The sequence below is a fragment of the Charadrius vociferus genome, unplaced genomic scaffold (assembly GCF_000708025.1).
Source record: "Charadrius vociferus isolate BGI_N301 unplaced genomic scaffold, ASM70802v2 scaffold105, whole genome shotgun sequence".
In the NCBI taxonomy this organism is placed as follows: domain Eukaryota; kingdom Metazoa; phylum Chordata; class Aves; order Charadriiformes; family Charadriidae; genus Charadrius; species Charadrius vociferus.
In genome coordinates, this window is record NW_009648543.1 from 130,005 (window position 1) to 153,051 (window position 23,047).

Consider the following 23,047-nt stretch of genomic DNA (forward strand, 5'->3'; position numbering starts at 1 on the left):
CTGTGGGCAAGCCCTTGAAAGACACTCTGCGTGATGCTAAGCGCAAGTAGACCAAACATGGGCATGGGTGACAGGGAGCAAGAGCCCAAGAGCAGAAAGTTACTGCTGTAAGATAAGACTACTGGCTTTGCTACCTTCCCAGAAAAGCCACACCTTCCCAGTAAGGGCTGATAATCCCACAGCGACTGAGCACAGCTTTTTGAGCTGCTCATAGTCAGAATTTAGATACGAGAAAGGGCAGTCTTATTACTCCTATGCATTCAAAGATCCTAAGAACAAAATAAAACTTAGATCGGATTTCCTGCAAAACACAAACCCCTCGCTCACCATAGTTAGTAGATGTTTTGTGGAGGCCTTAACTTCTGCTTGAGCTACAGCACATCTTTCCAAACAGATACAAGATTATCATTTAAACAGTTGAAATGACAGAGAATGAGCACAGCGCTCGCTCTCTCATCTTTCTGGGTGTTACTAGCTGCAGTTTCTTAGGGCTGGACTGTACTTTTCTACCAAGCTGAAGAAGTGCCTGCTATCCAAGTTCTTTCTTGTTCAGATGTCCACATTCAGATAAAGCCAACTTGATGTCTCCTGCAATAACCTAACTAGGCTGAGCTTCTTATGTCTCTCATAAAAGGGAGAACTTCTGGCTCATTTTTGCTGCTCTTCCCAAACTACATCCAATTACCGGCACACTTTCAGAAACGGACAGTACTGCAGACATTCTATGGTTATGTATAAAGTTTATATTGCCTCCCTACTCCCACTTGATCTTCTTTTTCCTTTTTATATCCTTTTTATATTCATTCGTTAGCTACAATGTACTGCTCTGAAAGGTCAGATTCAATGAATTATTTAATGCAATGACAAGCTGAGGCACAAAATGCTGCCTCTTAACAGCCTCTGGTAGTTTCACCCTAGGCTGAGCTTCAGTTCTGTGAGCCAAGGGGATCAAGACAGGAATGCTCATGATAACGGCTTTAATTCACTTGGTCCAAGCAACAGGCACATCTACGCTGCGCTTCACCTTGGCCAGGCTTCTTCTGGAGCAAAGCTTTTACTACCAGAGGCCACATTCAACACACTGCGCTGGGAAATAGCACCTGCCTTGCTATGCCAGCACACGACTTTCAAAACTCCTTTCCCTAGATTTCTGAACTTCTGGAATTTCGCCAGCTATTACCATGTGACAGTGGTGCCATCAGCTTGAGGTGGGAAGACCCAGTGTGAGGTTTCTGCAACACCATGCTGCACAGTTAACTGCAAGATGGCAGGCACCACAGGATTTCTCTGGGGCTGCTCTACCAAATGCTATGCATCATCAACAGCTTGCAAGGAAGTCAGACAACAAAGACTGGACCATGAAAGACTGCCACCCCCCAGCCAAGACACACAACAGAGAGCAAGACTGCCTCTGAGCTGAAGGCACCCATGTATGTTAACCTTCATGCCCTGTATGTAACCTTCTTCCACGATCTCCTCAATCACCTACCCTTTTGCACAGTTGGTCTTTCTTCCTTGATCTTACAGTCCCGTTCCCCAAAGGTCCCTCTGCACCCTGCCCATGCAGCCTCTCAGCGCAGGGGTTGGAAAGCGTGATCTTGCAGGTCCTGGGTTCCACCACTGTCTTGGCCAAGACATGCTTCTGCCTGCTTGGGAGCTGACCGCTGCTCTTTCAGTGCACAGTGCTGTAGGCTGGAGTGATATGAGGATGAGTACATGGCCCCTGTCAGAGGGCAGACATGGTATTTGGTCCACAGCCACAGTGGGTAGATACTTGGGCTTCATAACCCACCAGCAGAAATGTTCTGATGATACAGCCCCCAAAATTCTTCCCTGGTAAACTCCTGGAAGTACAAGTTTGCTACACCCCTGTGGACAGCACCATAAGGATAAAAAAAGCTGAGAGGTTTTGCTTCAGGACAGTGAGGGCAGCTCAGTATCCTCAGCAGTATTTTTGCTCCATCTGGAACAACGTAAAGCACATGGAAGACAGGGAGGTGATTCAAGATAGCCATCATGACTTCACCAAGGGCAAGTCCTGCCTGACCAACACAAAGGCCTTCTATGATGGAGGGACTACATCAGTGTACAAGGGAAGAGCTATAGGTGTTGTCTACCCGACTTCTGTAAGGGCTTTGACACAGTCCCCCACAACATCCTTCTCTCTAAATTGGAGAGAAATAAATTTGATGGGTGGACTGTTTGGTGGATGAGGAATTGGTCGGATGGTTGCATCCAGAGGGTAGTGGTCAACGGCTCAATATCCAGATGGAAATAGGTGACAAGTGGTGTCCCTCAGGGGTCAATATTGGGACCAGTACTGTTTAATATCTTCATCAGTGACACAGACAGTGGGACTGAGTGCACCCTCAGCAAGTTTGCAGGTGACACCAAGCTGAGTGGTGCAGTTGATATGCCTGAGGGATGAGATGCCATCCAGAGGCACCTGTACAAGCTTGAAAAGTGGGCCTGTGTGAACCTCATGAGGTTCAACAAAGCCAAGTGCAGGGTCCTGCACTTGGGTTGCGGCAACCCCCTGTATATCAATACAGGCTGGGCAGAGAATGGATTGAGAGCAGCCCTGCCAAGGACTTGGGGGTACTGGTGGATGAAAAGCTGGAGATGAGCCAACAATGTGTACTTGCAGCCCAGAAGACCAACCGTATCCTGGTCTGCATTCAAGGAAGTGCGGCCAGCAGGTCAAGGGAGGTGATTCTGTCCCTCTACTTCGGTGAGACCCCACCCAGAGTACTGCATCCAGCTCTGTAGCCCTTAGCACAGGAAAGACATGGATCTGTTGGAGCAGGTCCAGAGGAGGGCCACAAAAAAGATCAGAGGGATGGAACACCTCTCCTGTGAGGAGAGACTGAGAGAGTTGGGGTTGTTCAGCCCAGAGAAGAGAAGGCTCCAGGGAAACCTTATTGCAGCTTTTCAGTACTTAAAAGGGGCTACCTGAAAGTTGCAGAGAGATGGGGGTCAACCTCTTCTCACTAATAACAATCAATAGGACAAGAGGAAATGGCCTTAAGTTATGCCAGGGGATGTTTAGGATGGATGTTAGGAAAAAGTTTTTCACAGGAAGGGCTGTTAAGCATTGGAACAGGCTGCCCAGGGAAGTGGTGGAGTAGCCATCCCTGGAGGTATTTAAAAGACAGGTAGATGTGGTGCTTAGGGACATGGCTTAGTGGTGGTTTTGGCAGTGTTAGGTTGATGGTTGGACGAAACAACCTTCAAGGTCCCTTCCAACCTAGATAGTTCTATGATTCTAAGAAATTTTTTACAATGAAGGTGGTGAAACACTGGAACGGGTTGCACAGAAAGGTGGTAGATGCCCCAACCCTGGAAACATTCCAGGTCAGGTTTGACAGGCCCCTGAGCAACCTGATCTAGTTGAAGATGTCCCTGCTCATTGCAGGGGGGTTGGACTAGATGACCTTTAAAGGTCCCTTCCAACCCAAACTATTCTATGATTCTGTTATAAAATACTGACATTCTTAGTTTGTCAGCCTGAAGTACCAGCTCTGCCTCGGATCACTCTGCCCTCCAGCTCTGCCCTCCTGAACTCTTCAGCATCTCACAGGAGCTGTAGCACTGGCTGTTGCTGCCTTACTTACAAAAGCCTCATGACACCCACAGCCTCTCCTGTGAATGAGGCACTCCACAAAGGGATTAAATTAACTGTATTAGGTATCTTTAGAAAAATGTATGCAGCATATATACATACATCCATAGCTAACCTGTGTATACTATGAACACTAATATTCCAAAAAAAAACCCCCATAAAACTAGTAATACTCATAAGATGATAAGGATTATTTAAAAAAACCTATGCTCACATAATTCTCTATTTTAACATGCATTTTCCTAGTAAAACAGAAATGAGACATGAGTTTTTAATACTGGAGAGAATCACAACGACATGTCAGAATTGGTTCTTTTTATTTATCACTTTTAGGTAGAATGACAGGAAATATTTCAAATAAATATTTTAAAACTCTAACACAACTCTCCTTGTAACATATTGGCTGTACAAACCACATATAACGTCATGATAAGGTTTTAGTTTAAATGAGCTGCAGAAGCTCAGGTTCTCGTTTCTAAGTAACGCGCACATCCCAAGTCCATGATAATAAAGGTTTATGAATCACATTCTCCCTCTGCACATACATACAAACGTAGCAAATGCATACATACATATGCAGAAGACATACTGCATGCTTATAATATGTTATTTGTCCAATAAAGAGCCCTAAGACTTACATTAGCAAACTGTATCCTCAGTCTATGTACCTCAGAGCATAAATAATATAACCTCCTCTTTCTCTGACAAAAAAAAAAAAAGATTGCAAAAGTGTGTTTTGAGTTTTCTTTCACTCCCATACGTCAATATGTGGTATAGTTCCTTCCTTAAACCCGTGGCAGTTTGTATGAATTATTAATGAACTCAACAAGCCTGCTGGACACTGTAACATGATTATAATTGGTGTAGAACACTAAGAAATTGCTTCATACTTTTTAAGGAGCAAAAAGCAGTATCTTTACTAACACATTTGTTCTAATATTTAATTAAAGGCTTTGAACACAAACAGAATTTCAGATAAAATGCAGAACAAAAGGGTATTTCTGGTCACAAAAGTATAATTTCCATGTAAAACTGAGCCATAAGAAGAATGACACAAGATAAAGAATTAAAAAGAAACTGGACTGCAAACTCAATTAATGAACAGTTTTAATTTTTTGCTGTCTTCCCAAATTGAGAGTTGTTGCTATTATTCTTGATAAACTCTTAGGCAGATGATATTTTCCTTTTAAGTCTTAGGCACTGTAATGATGCATAGGAAAGAACATTGAGCAGAAAGACAACGTATGGAACGAAGACTTCAGTGCAATGATTAAACCTCATGACTCCTACAGTTTTTATGAAACATAGATGACCTCAAGGATTTTAAACTGCTATAGCAACCAATTTTCTTCTCTAGAAGAACTGCCTTTTTGTGCGGAAAAGCTGAAGTGATCACATAAAATAGGTAAGTTCCATGATATAAGATGACAAGACCTTTGCCTCTCCTGGAGTCTTGTTTGATTCATAAGCTGAACAAATTTGGTTTTAACTAAACCTCCAACCAAGCTGAATTACTTTATTTAACAATATAGACTGTGGACTGCAGGGATTTTACCTTGTGCAGTAAGTAAAATACATCAAGATTTAGTCTGAATAAAGAAGAATAAAAGCTAACAGAACAATTAACATTTCAGCACATACTATGTAAGAAATACGCCTTTGGGGTAGTAGAGGTTGATGGCAATCTGGGTTTATCTCTGCAGTCTCTGTTTTGGTATTTGCTTTCTCTATTTTGCTATTTCTTACTTCTTGCTTTCTCAGAAGCAGTTTCTCTTGGTTTCTCAGATGAAGACAAAGTAAGACTAAGACCAACCTCCTTTGGAAGTCACCTGCTGTGAAATACATGTGATTCATCTTTGCGCTATTACTGTTGCTGCTTCCAGGAGGTTTGCAAAGACTTGGATGTTTCAAGTCAAGCAAAAAGTAAAACAGAGGATGGTATCTCTGGGAAAAAGCCTAAAAAAATGCTAAAGCAGAAGCTAAAATGCTTGTCTTACACTATTTTTCATGTGTTGTTTCTAATAAATTGCAGATGATCAATCGTCACATCAGAAATCAAACCAGGAAGAGTTGACTAATAAATCCCATAAAAATCTACCACGTTAAGCTGCCTTTTGAAGCATTCAGTATTTGCATTCAGTATTTTTTGAAGGTGAATTTATTTTTAGCCATTTTTATTTTCTACTAGTTTTTGTCTCAGATCCTTTGTTTAATAAGAAACTGGTTTTGTTCTTTGACCTTCCACTATGACCCGGAGTCATGTCAATCACTGGTAATATTTAACTGAAGAATCTCACTTTGGGGATTAATGAGTCAGAATATGTAAAACCGTTGTCCTTCCCTTTTAACTAACCTTCTGGTTGGGCATATCCAATAAAGTTAGCTGTAGATACTCAATCTATTGGCAGTTTTGGGAGTCTTGTTGGCTGTACTACTGCTAAATTAAAAATATGATCTAAACCTGTGTTCTAAGTTTTCTTGTCCATCAATCAACACAGAAGTCCCTACAGCATTTCTATTCCAGTTACATTGTACTATCAACTGCTAAGAGAGACTCTGAGTCACAAAATTATTCTTATTGGAGAGAATCAGAAAAGAGAAAGGACTCACTAATGACAGTCTTAAGCCTTTTGATCTTATTTCTCAATATTTTTGAAAAAGATTCCAAAAAAATTAGGCCTTGCCAACACAAAAAGAGTCATAAAAATTTAAAGTCAACTGCACTGAGAGTCAGATCCAATTTTCTTACAACACAATTAAGTCTAGACATTTCTGAATCAAAAAGAAGTTTGGATTGGGAGAGTTTTATCAGACTAGTATTCAGCCAGGTACTTCTCATCTCTTCTATTTTTGTGATTTTCCAGCTCCATAGACAAACTACAAGTTACTGGTGTCAAACACTGTCACACCCACATGCCTTTGGCTGACTGAAAGGCAACATTGCTGTCGGAGCAGGGATATGCAATGGAAGTGTAGAGATGGCCATTGTAACTGGATGCTTACGTTATGAGGGACAGCCACCCTATGGGCACACACAGCTTCAGGAGGCACCATTCTCCATTTTATTTTACTTAATAGACTAAATGTAATCTGGGAAGTAAACGGTATTATGATACTAAAAATTAACTCCGAGAGTCAGGAAGCCAGAAAGACATAGCATCAGCACACCAAAGAGCCAGAGAAAGGTCTTGCCATCATCAGGAACTCCTGAGTCATCTTTCCATTACACAATTCATTAAAATGACACCATTATATCAATGGACCACGATCTAACAAAACCTCTCCATGACACTTCACTTTGACTAGGGTTTTACCCATTTCCCAGTCACTCTCCTTACCTTCTTCCCACCCCAGGGAGCGCTGCTTCCACCTTGACAGGAAAAAAAAAGTGCTCCCTTAACTGCAAACACAGGATGACACCACCACTCAGCATGTCAGCTGCCCACAGTATCTAAGCAGCCCCAAGGGGAAGGGCTTAAGACCTCCATTTATTCATATTTTCCAATTACGTGGTTCAAGATTTTTTAAAAGCTATTCATTTTTGCTTTTTCCCCCCCTCCATTCTCACTGTGCTATAAAAAAGACATACATAGCCACCACACTAACAGTTATGCTAGCTTTATTTTCTCCAGTTTGACAAACAAATGAGTTTTTGTAAAATGCACAAAACCCTTCAAATGCAGACACTGCCAGGAGCTTCTACAGAACTAACAGCTAAAGACTAAAGGTATTTCAAATTCATGAAACTATATAAGACATTGCAAATTGGCCACAGTCTTTTCACCCTTCTCTCTCAACAGATTAAATTACCTTTTACATTTCCTCTGAGCACTGGTGCATATATAAAGCTGCCACCCCCAAAACAGCATTCCTTAAAAACAGGAGATTAGAATCTTTCTGCTTTTCTCTGACACAAGGTGCCTGTAGCAGACACAACCCTCCAAGGCTCAACTTAGAAAACCATAAAAATACCATGTTTGCCTCCCAGCTCTTGACATCACCTTTGTTGTCTTTCTATCAAAATACAGCATTTGGGTATAATTCCTAGTAACTACAAGCCTTTTGCTTGAATACTGCTATCTACCTTTTGGTCTTCTAAAGAAGCATTTCTCTGTCATCCTGAAGCTATTTAGGCAGCAAATAAAAAACAGTTAATTTCTACGATCTAAATGTCCAGCACTCTCAGGATAAAAGGGAACACTGATGCCACCACTGTCCACATAGTAACACAAACCTTCACAAAGCATCGCAGGCTTATACCACGCAACTATCGTATCTTTTCAAAAATGGCAATGTTTTCCATTACAACAGCTTCATTAGCTGACGGGTATGTGCTGAATCAGTCAGCAACTGACGGGCAGGATGAGGGAGTTGTAAACTTCCCAGTGAGGGCAGCCACACACTTCTGGAAGGGCAGAGTTGCTCTGTGAATTCTGTGCATGCGGTGGTGAAAGCATCTCTGTCATCTTCATACTTCACAGTCACTCCTTGCTGGCAGCCCCAGATGCACAGCACAGCCCTTTCCTGTCAGCCCATACTGCTTCTCCAAGCCCAGAAACTGTTCTGCACAGACTGGCGCTTCCCAAGCAAGCTCCTGAAGCTGTCTCCATCTTGTCTTCCTCCCTGTCTTCTGCTTTCTGCTGGTTAAACTGCTCCATATCACAGCACTTGTCTTGTGTAAGTGTAGCTGTCCTGTAGTAATGTCCTCAAGACATCCACTCAAGCCACAGAATATTCAAGTACCGACAGCACGATGTGGAGGGCTGACTTACCCAACATAATCTTTTATGATTTGGAAATGTCATCCCAAAAGAGACAGATAATGAGGTCAGGAAAGAGACACTGTGAGATTTCTGTAGTTTGAGACCTCCTCTCTAACCCTCCCCAACGCAAACACAGGACATGAGGTTTGTAGGCACCTCCTGCTACATATTCCAACAGGAAGTAATCCTTTGATGCACAGGGCTTGCAATGACAGCACAAAGAAGGATAAACATCTATCGCAGAGCATGTAATATAGGGGAAATCCATCACATGGAAGAGTTCATTCATAATAAACTCAAAGCTGGGTGTTCATTTGTATGACTTTACATGGAAACAACTACTTTGAAGCATTCACATCGGCGCATCTGGCTTCAAAGTAAATCCTCCATGCAGACAAGCCAATGCTTTTGCTTAGCTGTATGAGAAGTGGTAAGCCTGCTTGTCATAACAAGCTAGTAAAAGCAACATCTGCTGGTTCACACCTGAAGAAGGCATTTAGTACAGTCGCTTGTGTTTTGGGCACAGCTGTTCCACATCTCTGTCCATACCCTCTCATTCAGTTACCATAAAGCAATTTGTTACGGAACAGCTGACCTGAAATTCATCACGGCTGACTCCTCTTTCCAGAGGATAACAGAATAAGATGGTGACACAACATTTCAACCGAAGGACACATCAAGCCTTGGAATTTCAAAAAGACCTTAGACTTGCTCACTCCAGGGGACATCCACCATGGTGAACATGAAAAGAAACGTACAAATTAAGTTCTCAGCATTCCAAACATTTGAATTATTGAACCCAAGCCTGTCTAAACCATGTCAGCCAACTTTCTGCTAAGAATAGAGCAAGGATATGACACTGCATGCTTTCACAGATACAATGGATTTAAAAGATAACAATTTTCACAGTTGGTATTGATTTTAACAAGTAATATCTCTATGCAGCTTTCAACTCAGCTTAACTCTAACAGCCCTTTGAAAAGGCAGGCAAGCATTTCTGAAACCATATTACAGATTAATAATTAAAATCTAGAGAGATCTGAATTAGCCCTCAATATATTAGCTTAAGTACCAGAAGAGTATCACCACGCCAGCCAAGAAAGAAGGTAAAGTAGACAATACTAAATCTGTGCTTTCACAGCAGCTGATTTAAACTACTTAAGTTCTCTCTGTATTGTGTTGCAGAAGCACCTCAAAAGGTAGAAAATATAGATATAACAACACCCCTCAAGTCAGACAGAACTAAGTTCTCATATCCTCAGCTTGGGCCAGCTGATTAGAGGTAGCTAATTAAATGACCTGGCAAAAAGCTTATCTCCACTGATGTGACTTGTAAAACTCCTACAGACAATTTGGTCCAACGTTTTGTCCCTTTGTTCAGCATTATGTATCTAAAACTCAAAACAGTAGCAATTCATAGATCAAGGCCTGACACAAAATAGGTATAGCCTCTGGATTTATATACCAAACTGGGAGTATAATGGAGTACCTTCAGATTAAAAGGTCCTCATGACTGTTTTTTCAGGAAAAGCAGGTTTCAAGATTCTCAGTTGCTAAGCAGTGCCATAGTTAATAGCTTAACATGCTTGATTTTTTCTCTATGAAGTTGATGAAGAAAGAATGTCTTTAATACTAAGTCCTCCAAAACTGCTTGATCCAATATACAAAACAGTCTAAGCCTAGAGACAGAAATTGTATTTGAAAATGGTATTTTCAGCTGCTGTGAAAAGACAGTGATGACAGGCACTGCCACCGAGCTCCCTTTTGCACTTATGTTTGGCTATGATGATGCAGGGAACGCAAACTGGTCCCCTGACACACACACACAAAGTCAAATGGCAGTGACAGAATCCTCATCCACTCCGTGACGATGGTTAGAAGGGTCAGCACTGATTAAATTCATGTTAGCACTTAAAATGCAACATGCAGCCTGGAATCCTGGAGGGTTCCATCTCTCCAATCTTACGGTAATACAAAATTAAAACAGAAATTCTACTGCAGAATTGAAAGAATCCTCTTGATGAAAACTTGCCACGACATTAACTTGCCAAAGCAAGAGTTATTTCAGAAAGGGTTTTGAGTCTTTTTTCTTAAATACAAAATATAGCCAACAAGAAAGAAAAGCCCTTAGTGAATTTCACCTTTTTCAGTTCTTGCTTTGCAATTAAGGTCTTTTAGTGGAATTCCACAGGACGTCAAATACTAATTTACTGCTGTTACAGTTTCAAGGAACGGACTAATCTAGCCTAATTTAGCAACCTAGAAGTCAGGTTTCTATTCTAAGGTAGTTTTCTCTGCTCCTTCTTTAGTTAATGCATAAATAAAGCTTTCTGTAACAGGGTAGTTTATTCCAAAACAAGTATCTTGGATGGATCACTCTCTTCAGGTGCTCGTCTCTCCTCACAGGCTGCCTAGATAACTATTTTAATTGAAGTATGAACAAAATACCACTACCGTGCCCTACTCAGAGTTTGTTTTATGGGGTAAGCATGTACATCTGTGCGTCACTTAAAATTTCAGTAAAATATCATGCTAAATAAAAAGACATTTTACATACGCTGGGATCCTTGTAGACTAATGCATACTCAGTACAATCTAAGACAACCAAGTCATTCATTCTTGTTACAGAAATTATCTGTGAACATATTATAAGGCAAATTATTTGTTAGATATATTTAAGTGTTTTAAAAAAAGGATTGGTTGGTTAAACTGATTCTTAAAAGGATACAAATTTAACATTAACCAATGATAATGAAATGCATGCACGTCTGAACAACCAATTAATTGATATACCGCATTAATCCACCTTCTAAAAAGTTAGTTGTTGCATTGTTGCTCACCTTCAAATATGCAAAAAATTGGTACATTGGGCAACGACTTTAATGTTATCTCAAAGTAGTTATTGTTAAGTATGTGTGAAAAGCTTTACGTCACAGAATCTCTATCAGCTGTAAAAGAAAACCAAGATAAGTAGCTCCTGCTACAATTTTGAACCAACTGCACTTCAAATATATCTTTCTTCAGTATTCTGTTCGCTTGCTCCTTGCCTGGATTGTAACCATACATTTAGAAAACCCGGCTCGTTTTGTCCTCTTTTTCCAACTTCAATAACTGTCTATCTTGAATGGAACACATCTAGACTGCAGCCATAAGTGACGCTCATAAAAGGTGACCTCTCTTTGTAAGGGAAACCATAAACATGACTTCTGGGTTTGTGCTTGAAAATAGCTCAGGAGAATATAATATGGTGCAAAAGCCATTGAACATTACCAAGAAATAATGAGTCCTCATGTATTTTGTCTGCAAACCATACTGTATTCATACTTCTGCAACTTTGGCTTTCAAACGACAACTTGAACACTAATTAAATGTTGCCAGTAAAGCAGAGCCAAAAGAATTAGGTGGATGAGAATGACCTACAGGGGATATTTATAATGAATATCCCCGATAATCTCCAGTCTTGACACCTCCTAGGATACAACAGTATCCCTCAATTCTCAAAAAACAAATAAAAATCTTTCACCAGGTTCCTGCTCAGTACCCCCTGGAGTCAGCAGATGTGGCTTTAATACAGTTTTCTACTTAGGGAAGTTTATTTTCATAATGAATGTTTAGAAAGCACACACATAATTAAAATACTAAAATGCAATAGAGACAACGTGATAATTTTTGTATTATGTGCTCCCTTTACCTTCTTCCATTTTCCCATAGTAAAACTGTTACACAAAAGGGCCTTTCTTAAAAGATTGTTCTATTTCTAACCCTGTAGGAGTAAATAGTACATAATGAATACGGAGCTTATAGGAAAAGGGCTTAAGAAAAACAAACCTGAAAAAAAATTGCTCTAACTTATTTTGTGGAAAATTTAGAAATAAAGCAAAGTTATTGCTTAGGGACATGCTTTTTCTGAATGAAATGACATTTTTCAGATACCCTTCTTGGTGGACATTCTAACATTCTGGTGGACAAACTTTTTTTAATTTTTGGATTTAAGATAGATGGTAGCAGAAAATCTCTTTTCCATTTTCTTTTCCTTCAATAGTATAAATCTTTTCATAAGTAAATGTCCCAACAATGTTTTCTTGGAAAACAATTAAATATTGCATTACACTATTTACCATTGACACTATTTACCATTCAAGGTTGACTAACATCTAACATTTTTGTATACTTTTCCTTGGAAGTCTTGAGTCTTGCTAAGCTTGTTAAAGCATGATGCTTATCTGGTTATGAAATATGCCTTTTTTTTCCTCATGCAGTTTGGGGTTTTTCTGTTTGGCATACTATGATCTTCATGTCTGTATTTTTCAAGTAGACTAATTTTTTCCACACTCTCTGCAATTATAAAGACAAATTGTTTCTTGACTTTCCAAAAAAACTTGGAGGGAAAGCTGCTTAAAGATAGCCACAGAATTTCACATCATGAATACAAAATATACCTCGTTATACCTAATCAGCAAGAGACCATGTAATCACAGAAAAAATATGGTGTTGGAATATCAATTTTTCATTGATGTGCTGCAGTGACCACAAGATGGTACAGTGTAAGACCCTGAGGGAAAGGAGGAAGAGAAGTCCAAGCTAAAGAGCAGACTTCAGCTTGTCCAGGGCAATGGTGGGCAGGGTCCTGTGGGATGCAGCTCTGAAAGGCCAGAGCCCAGTAGACCTGGGTGATCTTCATGGAGCGGCTGCTCCAAGTTGCACAAGGGTCTTCTCTAGTCCGCAAGCAAGCAGGCAGGCACAGCAGGACACCAGTGTGGCTCCACAAGGAACACCTGACCCAGACCCAGCGCAAAATGGAAGCCAACCAGAGATGGAAATGGAAGAGAGGTTACCCAGGAGAAACAGAGAGGCCCTACCTGGCCAGGCAGGGATGGAGTTTGCAAAGCTCAGCTAGCACTAAAACTGGTACAGGATGTGAAGGGTAACAAGAAGGGCCTCTACAGCTACATCAGCAGTGAAAGCCAAGGGAAATATGAACTTGCTGCTAAATGGGGTGGGCAACCTAATGAAGGACACAGAAAAGACTGAGGTACTTGATGCTTTCTTGGCTTTGGTCTTCAGTGGCAAGGTCTGCCCCCCTGTTCCCTAAGCTCAGTGGCAGAACTAAGGTAACAGGTAGGTAAAGATTGAATTACGGACTGCTTAGGCAAAAGGGACACTCACAAGTCCATGGGCCTAGATGGGATGCATCGAAGGCTGCCGAGGGAGTTGGCTCATGTCTTGTAAAAGCTGCTCTCTATCTTTGGAAAGCCACTGGTTAAGTACTTAAACATGCGCACAGTGTGGTTGTGAAATCTCCATCTTCAGAGATATTAAAAACTTGATTTGACAAGTGCTGAGCAGCCACATCTAACTTCGACATTAGCTCACATTGAGCAAGAGGTTAGACTGGATAACCTCCAGAAACCCCATCTCAATTCTATGATTATGCCCATTACCTAACCTGTGCATCTAAAACATACTCATTGCTGACCACAGATACACTGCTACCAGCCGGAATACAAGATTTCAAAATTGTTTCCGTGCACATTGAAAACTGAAAGCAACTGTTTTCAAAGTTGCAGATGTATCTAACCCATATGAAAACCTTCTATTATACAGAAGGGATTCATTATTTCCTTGGTGTAGAGAATTGCTTCTGCTATGGTGTCAGGACTGCTCAGTGACAGTGTCTAATCATTCCAGGTGTCCCCACTGGCATGAAAAAAAAGCTTTTCATTTTCATTTTCACTCTGAGTCTCATCAAAGAATGAGCCTCTGTCAAAATTTCAATGGCAGATAGATTTTGAGAGCAGAGGTAGAATTACAGTGTAAGAAAAGTGTCACCAAAAGCTTCCCCTGGAATGCAACAACACTTAATTTAAGACACTACCTATGGAGTCAACATAATTGGAAAGGGTGACATTCTTATTCAGTTTCTCATTTGAAGGCAGACAGAGAATCAGCTACACGATAAATTCAGTTTGTCTCAGGCCTAATCAATCTATTTTCCTTGTTGCTATTACTACATATTTCTGGCAGCAGAGAAATGAGATAGAGATCCTAGTTCTGATAACTTACATATCAAAGAATCAGGGAAAGAATGAAGACTGCTTTATCACTTTATGAAGACACAAAGACATAAAAAAGTAAGTTTAAGACCCATTTGTGAGGCTCATGCTGATGGTCAATACAGAGTATAGGACAGGAATTTATTAGGAACAGGACAGTTCCTGCAGTTCATGGGTTCTCTATCACAAAAACCAAGAGTGTCGAAGTCCCTTCTTAATGTGCTGTGTTTCCATTAGTTGACTTGCAGGTTAACAATTATTATTTTTTTTAATCTTAGAATGTATTGTATTTTGTCTAAACCCGCCTATCAGATAAAGGCATCAGCATTGCTAGTATCTTCATACCATTTCTGTATGTCCTTTAGAAGTTTGCTTCACAGCTGAATCCCCGGCAAATAAGCACCCATTTGCTCAAATTGAGATCTGCAAGAGGAGTACAACTATCACGGCACCTGCTGCCTGAATTTCTGGAAGCAAATCGACTTTTCAAAATTACACTGGCAACACTGACAGCTGCCAGTTCTGAGGAGAGGTACTCGCACAGTTAAAACCTGAGTATCTCCCAGGAATCGACTAGATCCACCAATTCAGAGTTTAGACCAATAAAAAGGAAAATATAGAAATAAAACTGTTGTCCGGGAACCAGGTTACTGGAATTTAAAATAATCATGTTTATATTTAATTTTTTAATTATGAGTCATTTTTCTATGCAAGGGACTAACATTTCTTGTTACTTAAAATGCAAAGCTTATTATGTGAAACACATCACATCTTTCTCTACATCCTGAGCATAGAATCATAGAATGGTTTAGGTTGGAAGGGTCCTTGAAGATCATCGAGTTCCAACCCCCCTGCCATGGGCAGGGACACCTCCCACTAGACCAGGTTGCTCAAAGCCCCATCCGGCCTGGCCTTAAACATCTCCAGGGATGGGGACTTTGTCAGTCCTTCTACATCCCATTACAAATATTGACATTTCTCCTTTCCTGCACTCTCCACAGTCACTTTTTTGGCCTTGTTTTCTGCCTCCTGTCTACACAGTCCTGCCTGCTCTTTTCACACAAACTTACCTACCTGCAATCCACCCAAACACTCTTGGAGCTTCCCAACACATTCCCATTTACACGCACCCATCTGCTTGCAAAAATCACCCCACCACTTTTCCTTTCCTCCTCACATAAGATGAACATGACTTATCTTTCCTCATGTGAAAGAAAAAAGCAATAGAGCAACAGTGACTGGAGCTGCGTTGCTCCAATAATTATCTTTTCAACAACCCATACCAAAAACAGGTAACAGAATACTATTCCATTTTTGATACCCAAGTATTTTGGAGCTGTTTCAATATTTTATTACATTTTTTCAGCTACCCAAAAGACATTTAAGAGGACACTTCATTTCAATACCAAAAGACTTCACCATTCTTAATTATGACTAAAGTAACATAATTTTATGTTTTTTTCAACCTTTTCTCAACCATGAGAAGGCAAGACTTGCAGTATTATCAAATGACTGCACAGGCAATAAGTCACTGGGTTCATAGTTTAAGTGACAGGACATCAACTACCTGACAAGGTCGATGACTCTCTCCCTTGGAGCAGTGCTGACTGGCTCATCATTAATCATTATGATCTGATCCCCTGGTATAAGCTTTCCTTCAGAGGGGCCGCCTGGAGACAGATGAAAAAAAAAGCAGAGGTTAGCAGACCATTGTAAATGCAGAGACACACTCTGCTGTTCACATAATATGTGCTTTTTTCTTCAACTAATGGCATGCTTAACACTAACACTATTTCTGACATTACCAGTACTTCCTCACCAGGAAAATCGTGAAAGCTAGTGGCTTCACAGCTTCTACCAAAGTTCCTCAAGTTAAGTTCCAAACTCACATCTAGCCACCTAAAAATAAGGGCTTGATTTTCTGGAGGGCCAAAAGAACCCAGAAGAGGTGGCCTAATTCACCTTCTAAGGTGTGATCAACCATACCTTACTCATCCCTGATCAATGTTTGTCTGATATTCTCTTAAGACCACCCTGAGGATGACTCCTTTTCCTGTAAATAAATGATCCTGTTTAACTACTGTTAAGATGAATCTTTTTCCCCAGTGTCTACATCAGGTCTTCCTTGTTGTTTCCTGTCCCAGGAAAGTAACGCTGGAGAACATCTTATTCCTCTTTCCTATGAAACACCACTTACATATTTGAAAGTCATTTCACAGGTGTCTCCTCTGACTTTTCTGTTCTGGGCAAAGCAAAACTGTTTCCTTCAACCTGAAGACAGTAAGTTTCTACACCTTCAAGTCTCTGAGTCTCTTTTCCTCTGGATTCCTACCACTCGGTGAACACAAGTTTTACATACATCCAAAAGCATTGCCACTTTCAGTTAGATACAGATATTTAGCATTAGTCTGAGTAGACATGTACATGTTTGTGTACTTTGGATTCTGACACTGCTGAAATTCATATTGAGTTTATGCTTTATAAAATGTACATAATACTTTGCTTCTCAGGATGATTACATGCCCAGAAGATGGGGTGACATCGCAACTGCTACTGAAAAGAGAGATCCTCTCTAGTCTTCTGTCTTTAAACACTGCAATGATGATACATAAAAACCCCAATAATATTACCAATATGAAGATAAAGTATTAAAAGAAAATGTTACAGCATCAAACCCAATTCATTTAACAACTGAGCTAATGCTGTTCCTTTTCTCTCTTTGGTTTGAAAACGTCACTTACATATCCAGCATAAATGTATACAAACCCATGTAGGAGAACGATGTTCTGAGCTCATCTTTCCTCCTATTCACTTGGAACAGAATACAATAAACATCTTTTTCCAAACTTAACTTTGACATAAAACTACTTTAATAATGCTAACTTGGGAGAAAAGAACTGTCTGGGTCTAGCTCAAATATTAGTTACGCTGCTCGCTTCAAATGAAAGCAATACAAATATAATCAATGCACACACGTGGGTAAATGACATCAGAACTTCACAAAGTCAATTTTGCCTCTCCTCTGCTCTCTGCAGGGGTTCTGAAGAACATATTGAACAAGAGCAAAGTCAAATCCCTGCCCTTGGCTCCAAGGCAATTTTACATAACAACTGAACTTTTAAGCATAGAGAGCAGGAGCACGCTATTTGGGAGACTGATTAGTCCCAGGTCTGGTCTCCCGTAAGTTTAAAAACGCCACAAAACTTACTAATTTTCACTGCAGGTAAGACATTTAGACATCAATTTTGACCTGGCTTTTTGTCACATAGTTATACAGAAATATCTATTAAAAATAAATTAAAAAAAAGCCAGCAATAACATCCTCTTTTTCAAAACCAAATATTATAGTTAGAACCAAGTATGACAGTTAAAAACCTAGTTCTCCTTGGGAAGCTCATGATAAAAAGAATGAAAAATATGTAAGTTTTAATCTTGCAACTCAACATACCTCTTGAAAACACGGATTCAATGGAAATGAAGGTGACATCAAACCAATATAAACATAACAGGAAGGAGACCTTCTTTCCTTGAATGAAGTGGGTCAACTTTTTTTCAGGCAAACAATAGTAATGGCTTAGAGCAATAATCTAAAACCGGCTTTTTGTTAATACATTTCCATAACGTTCAAAAATGAGTGCAAGGAGGGAAACTACTGGGTAATACATGGCTTAAAATCCTACCTAGTATTTGCGATTATTTTGACTGTCTGAATATTTTAACAGTACTCAAATTTGTAACTGTATTTCATCTCAGTAGATTAAGTCCAAGTTTGCTGCTGGGGTCAGGTGGGGAAAACATACCTGGTGTTACTGAGCGTACAACAACTGGCTTTTCACTACCAGCCACAAACCCAAATCCTAGCACAGGATCCCTCCTCATTTCCACTTTCCGAGGGGCTGGAGGGGTTATTTGGCAGCTGTCTATTCGAGGGTCTTCAAATGTGGCTGATTGTGTCATGTGACTGTGAAAAAAAATAAAAGATGGAAAAAGGAAAAAAATCATTAAAACATGATTTTGTGGTATCTACTTGAACCAAGCAATTTCTGCAACGATATGAGATGAATACCTGAAGTGTTCTCACTATAGGAACTAAAACATCAACTTAATAATTTTCTATTAGATTTTACGATACATAAAGTAATAATGCTGCTGGCAGGTCTCAAATACTAATCAATAGTATCTACCTATAAAGACGTCTCTCTTTGACAGCATACATTTAATCATACCCCCTATATGAAAGAAAAATAACCCAACATTGTCATCTTTGCTCATCTTTGTCATCTGTGCTTGAATTTTTCATCCTTCTTTTTTTGGAAGGGAAAAATAATAGAGTGACCTACTCATAATGTAAAACATAGCAATTAGAGTCTGCCAGCCTTTTGCAAGAAGAGAGGACGCACGTTTAAATTTGGTTTTCTAAAACGTTAAGCGAGTTTCCGAGCTGAGTAATCTCAATCAGACTACCTAAGGCACAGGTAACAGCTCTATATTTACTTCTCCGGTAAACTCTCTGAAGTCACACCAAACTGTTCCAGGGCAAAAAGAAAAAAAAAATATTAAGAAAATGTATTTATCAGCAATTACTAAAATACTTTACTGTCAGCTACAGTGTTATGATGAAGCTCACTTATTGTACCTAGAAGAAAAATGTCTCACAGCTGGAGGGAAAGATCTTGATTTTTCAAGCAGAAAATGAAAAGGATGAAAGCTACCCAACATCACATATCCATGAAAGAGGTCATGGTTTAAAAGCATACATACTTCTAAATTAACATTAATAAGCACTGAAATGTGACTGATGCTGCATGCAGACTGAACTGGAACATACTTTATGTTTCCCACCTAGTGCCTGGAGCTCCCCGCTAAATCACAGCTACCAATTCCCAGTACCGATTAGACAAACAGACCTCTCCAGTGTCATACCCTTCCAAATGCCATTAACTGAACTCATGTGCTTCAGGAAACCTAGTCGCCACTGCAGACAACAAGCAATACCTGGTCAGCGTAGCATAAATACAGATGACTCATGGCATCGGGTTATTGCAGTCTCGACAGACCTCAGATAGTATTTGTTCAAAGCTGCCTGGCCAAGAGTTAACTCTTTTTTTATCTTCAAGAGACTGTAAATCTGCAGGTGCTGAACTAACTCCAGCTCTCAGTGGATAAATGCAGTAGACAAATGGAGCCAAGTCCCAACCCCATCTGCAGGGAGGGCACTGGCTCCTGCGCTGGGAAAGGTAACGGCCAAGTGCCCAAACTACGAATGCTGCAAAGGATAATATCAGACAGGCAGATATCCCTATAGCAGTAGGCAGTATCATCAGTTTGAAAGTTGGTCTCCTCATAATAATTAACAATATGAAAATCAAGTAATTTTTGCATATCCTTGACAATCTTACATATAACATGTTATAACATGAGAACCTGGGGACATCCCATGCAACCAGAATTGTTGCTCTCACCTCCTGTCCCTTTTCCACCTTCAAATACAACTCCCTGAGGAGCTCCAGGCAGGTGGTCTGTAAGGAGAAAGGCATCATCTAGAGGTCTGTTTTCAGCATCAATAATGGGCAAAAACTTCTCTGAGCTTTCCCTAACGCATACACCTTGGGCGTGACATCAATTTCTATTCTCTCCATAGGCTGCTTCTATTACTGATACACAGAAGAGCAGCAAAATCTGAATAAACTCTCAGTGGGAGTTTATTCCTGTGACTGGGGTTTTTTTAGGGCTTTTCTTCAAAGAAACTCTCTATCCCTATCGCTAGAGTCAGTCTGCCTAAGAGTAACATGCTGCCTTTTTATGCACACGATCAGAGGTACCAGAAGCTACTTCCTTATAAAAATAGGCAAGACAGCGAGAATATCTCTGTGCTCTCCTAGCATCTGCATCAGGAGAAGTCAGAAAAGAAAATATATTTTCTTTCACTAAGTAGAGCACCATATCCGATACTTTATACCCCTCTTCCTCCTGTTCCCCCAGTTTTTGTCAATGAATCTTAGATATTTTTCAATTGTTAATCAAAAGAACTGATAGAAAATCAGAGTTTTATGCAGACTTCTTATGAAATCTGTTTTCAAGATCTCCCTGCCACCCTCCTCCCTATTAACGATTTGAGCTTTTAGACATTCAAACATTTTGTCTTCCATATGGGACACTTTCTGAGGTGTCACTGTGTCGTGGTTTGCCTTCAGCCAGCAATAAAGAACCACGCAGCCGCTCACTCCACTCCCACAGCCGTGGGGAAAAAAAAAATCGACAGGGCAAAACTCATGGGTTAAAATAGTGCAATTTAACAGAACAGCAAAAGGGAAGATGAAAACAAAACAATAACACTGATAAAGGGATATGAAGACGCGATTACAGTACCGCCGCGCAGCGCACCGACCCGACCCGCGCTGCCGCAGCCCACCCCCGAGTGGCGACTGCTCTCCCTTCCCTGGCTTGAGCCTCTCATAGCCCGGGCATGGGTCACTGGGATGGAATACCTGACCCTGACGGCTCCTGGGGGAAATTAACCCCATCCCTGCCAGAACCAAGACACATTGGTATTTCAAAAACTATCTATTTCAACTTGTGAAGTTTGCTTTGGTCGAGAATACAAAAATCTGCATTTGTCACCTCTTTTAGGTGAGAGCCTTAACAAACTTCCCACAAAGTTAAAGTGTTCTATTTAATCATTTCTTCCTAATAGCTTTTTCCATTTTTGTAATTGGGGCACTACAAGCTGATGCTGTCTCCAAAGAGGAAATGCCATATTTACAAGCAACCTGAAAATACCGCTGGAGCCTTTGAGAACGACTTTCCTGCCATTATACATCCTCTCTCTCCAAGCACTTTTGTAGTTTGGTTTGAAAAGTAAATCATGAAGAAAAAAACCCACCCAAACAACCCCCGAAATCCCCCCACAACAGCTGCCCTTCAGATAACAAATTCCAAGAGCAGACATCGAGATTTGCTGAGAAGAGCAGCTCTGCTAGTGGATGCCTCGCTCCAGCCATCGCATCGGCTTGTGCTGAGAATGTGCAGCAGCACAGCATCAGTTATTCACAGTCTAAGCAAAAGGATCAGTAAGGAACAGTCCATCGTGATTCTGAGTGGCGCAGCAGGGTTTTATTGATTTTTAAGGTTATCCACCTTCAAATACATCAACTAAAAAGACTCTGCATCTCACGCTCCCACAGCTTGCTGCATCAGATATTCTTGTATCATTCGGTACGTTGGAAATGTATTTGAAGAGAGCAGCAAGATACGTGAATGTCATCCCAGAAGAGATTAGATGAATACTCAAAGCTTTGTGTGATGGTACGTTGACAAACCTGCTTCCTCCTGTGGCTAGTCCATTATTGAGATGCCAGTTGTAGTACCATAGTTCAAGACTAATTTGAATTTTGCATTAATTGGAGGTATTTGATCTCCATCTCATGGAAAATATTGACTGCTGAAGAATAACTGCTAAGAGTTCTAAACCAGAATCTAATAAACTTGGACTCAAAACAGCCACCTTGGGGAACCTTACAGAGAGCATCACTTAAACAGTGAAACATCTTATAATTCCAACACAGCAAACTTCCAGTGTGCTTCAAACACAGTAAAAAATGTGTTCAGATGGTACCGTGCCTAGATTATACCTAAAGATTTATTTTTCTGATGGAAAAATGGAAGAAAAGGAAAAAGGCTAGGATTTTTAGTACGAACTGTTCTTTCCACACACACAAACACAAGCTGCCCTTAGATCACCTTTTCAAATAGAGATACTTATTTCCTACCATTTTCAATGACTGAGATAAGTCTCTGCTTTACAAAAGGCTATCTTCTCTGATGTACTCTTATAGTGAGCAGTGGGAGACAGCTGCCATTATTAAGGAGAGCAATTCTTAGAGAATTTCTTGAACAGAGATTTTATATACCAGTCTCTTCCAAGAGATAAACTACCAGCTATGGAAAATCATAGAAGCGTAATTCCAAGTACTTACGCTCAAAAGCTTTCTGTGGTGACTACTCTACTCATAAGAGAGGGTAATGAGGGGAAACGAGAGACAAGGTATCTAAGTGTGCACACACTGACACACAGAGCAGAATGGAGGCATAGCAGGGTGGCATAAAATCGGTGTGCACACTCATCCACACTCATCCTCAAAGGGGCCCACAGTGATTGAAGGAGGAAGAAAATTAGGTAAGAAGAGTACCTTGGGGAACACTGACCAGCCGTGAAAAGGCAGCCAGCATCTGCAAACACAATTCAGCTGCCCAGGACATTATGAGGAGTCTAATGTAACAAGTGCATGCCTGAATTCACGCTTGGGAAAGTCGGAAGTATAGTTTAAGGCTGGCACTTTGAATCTTCAGATCGTTAGCTTCATAATGATTAACCTGGCAGTACTTTCTATGGAAACCTTCTTAGTATTTTCCTCATGCAAATTACACGCTGAATAACCCAAGGAATATCTAAACAAAGACTGTAATTAAAATGAGAGCTTGATTTAATAATGCATATTAGTAATTAGAAGCAAAGTATCCGAGCACAATGCTTTTTCAGCCTTTGGATTTTGACATGTCATTCCATGACACTTAGGGATTAGTGGGGAAATTCTGAGAGGTTTGTCTAT

At 40.4% G+C, this 23,047-nt stretch overlaps 1 protein-coding gene across 1 annotated transcript in view; it reads right to left on the reverse strand.

Moving 5' to 3' along the window:
* The window catches only part of FRMPD4 (FERM and PDZ domain containing 4), a 121,700-nt gene that overhangs the window by 51,170 nt on the left and 47,483 nt on the right, over nt 1-23,047 (reverse strand). The window contains exons 3-4 of the mRNA XM_009885949.1: nt 18,239-18,399; nt 16,006-16,108 (exon numbers count right to left, since the gene is read on the reverse strand). Coding sequence (XP_009884251.1) covers nt 16,006-16,108; nt 18,239-18,399 — 264 coding nt within the window. The remainder of the gene's footprint in view (nt 1-16,005; nt 16,109-18,238; nt 18,400-23,047) is intronic.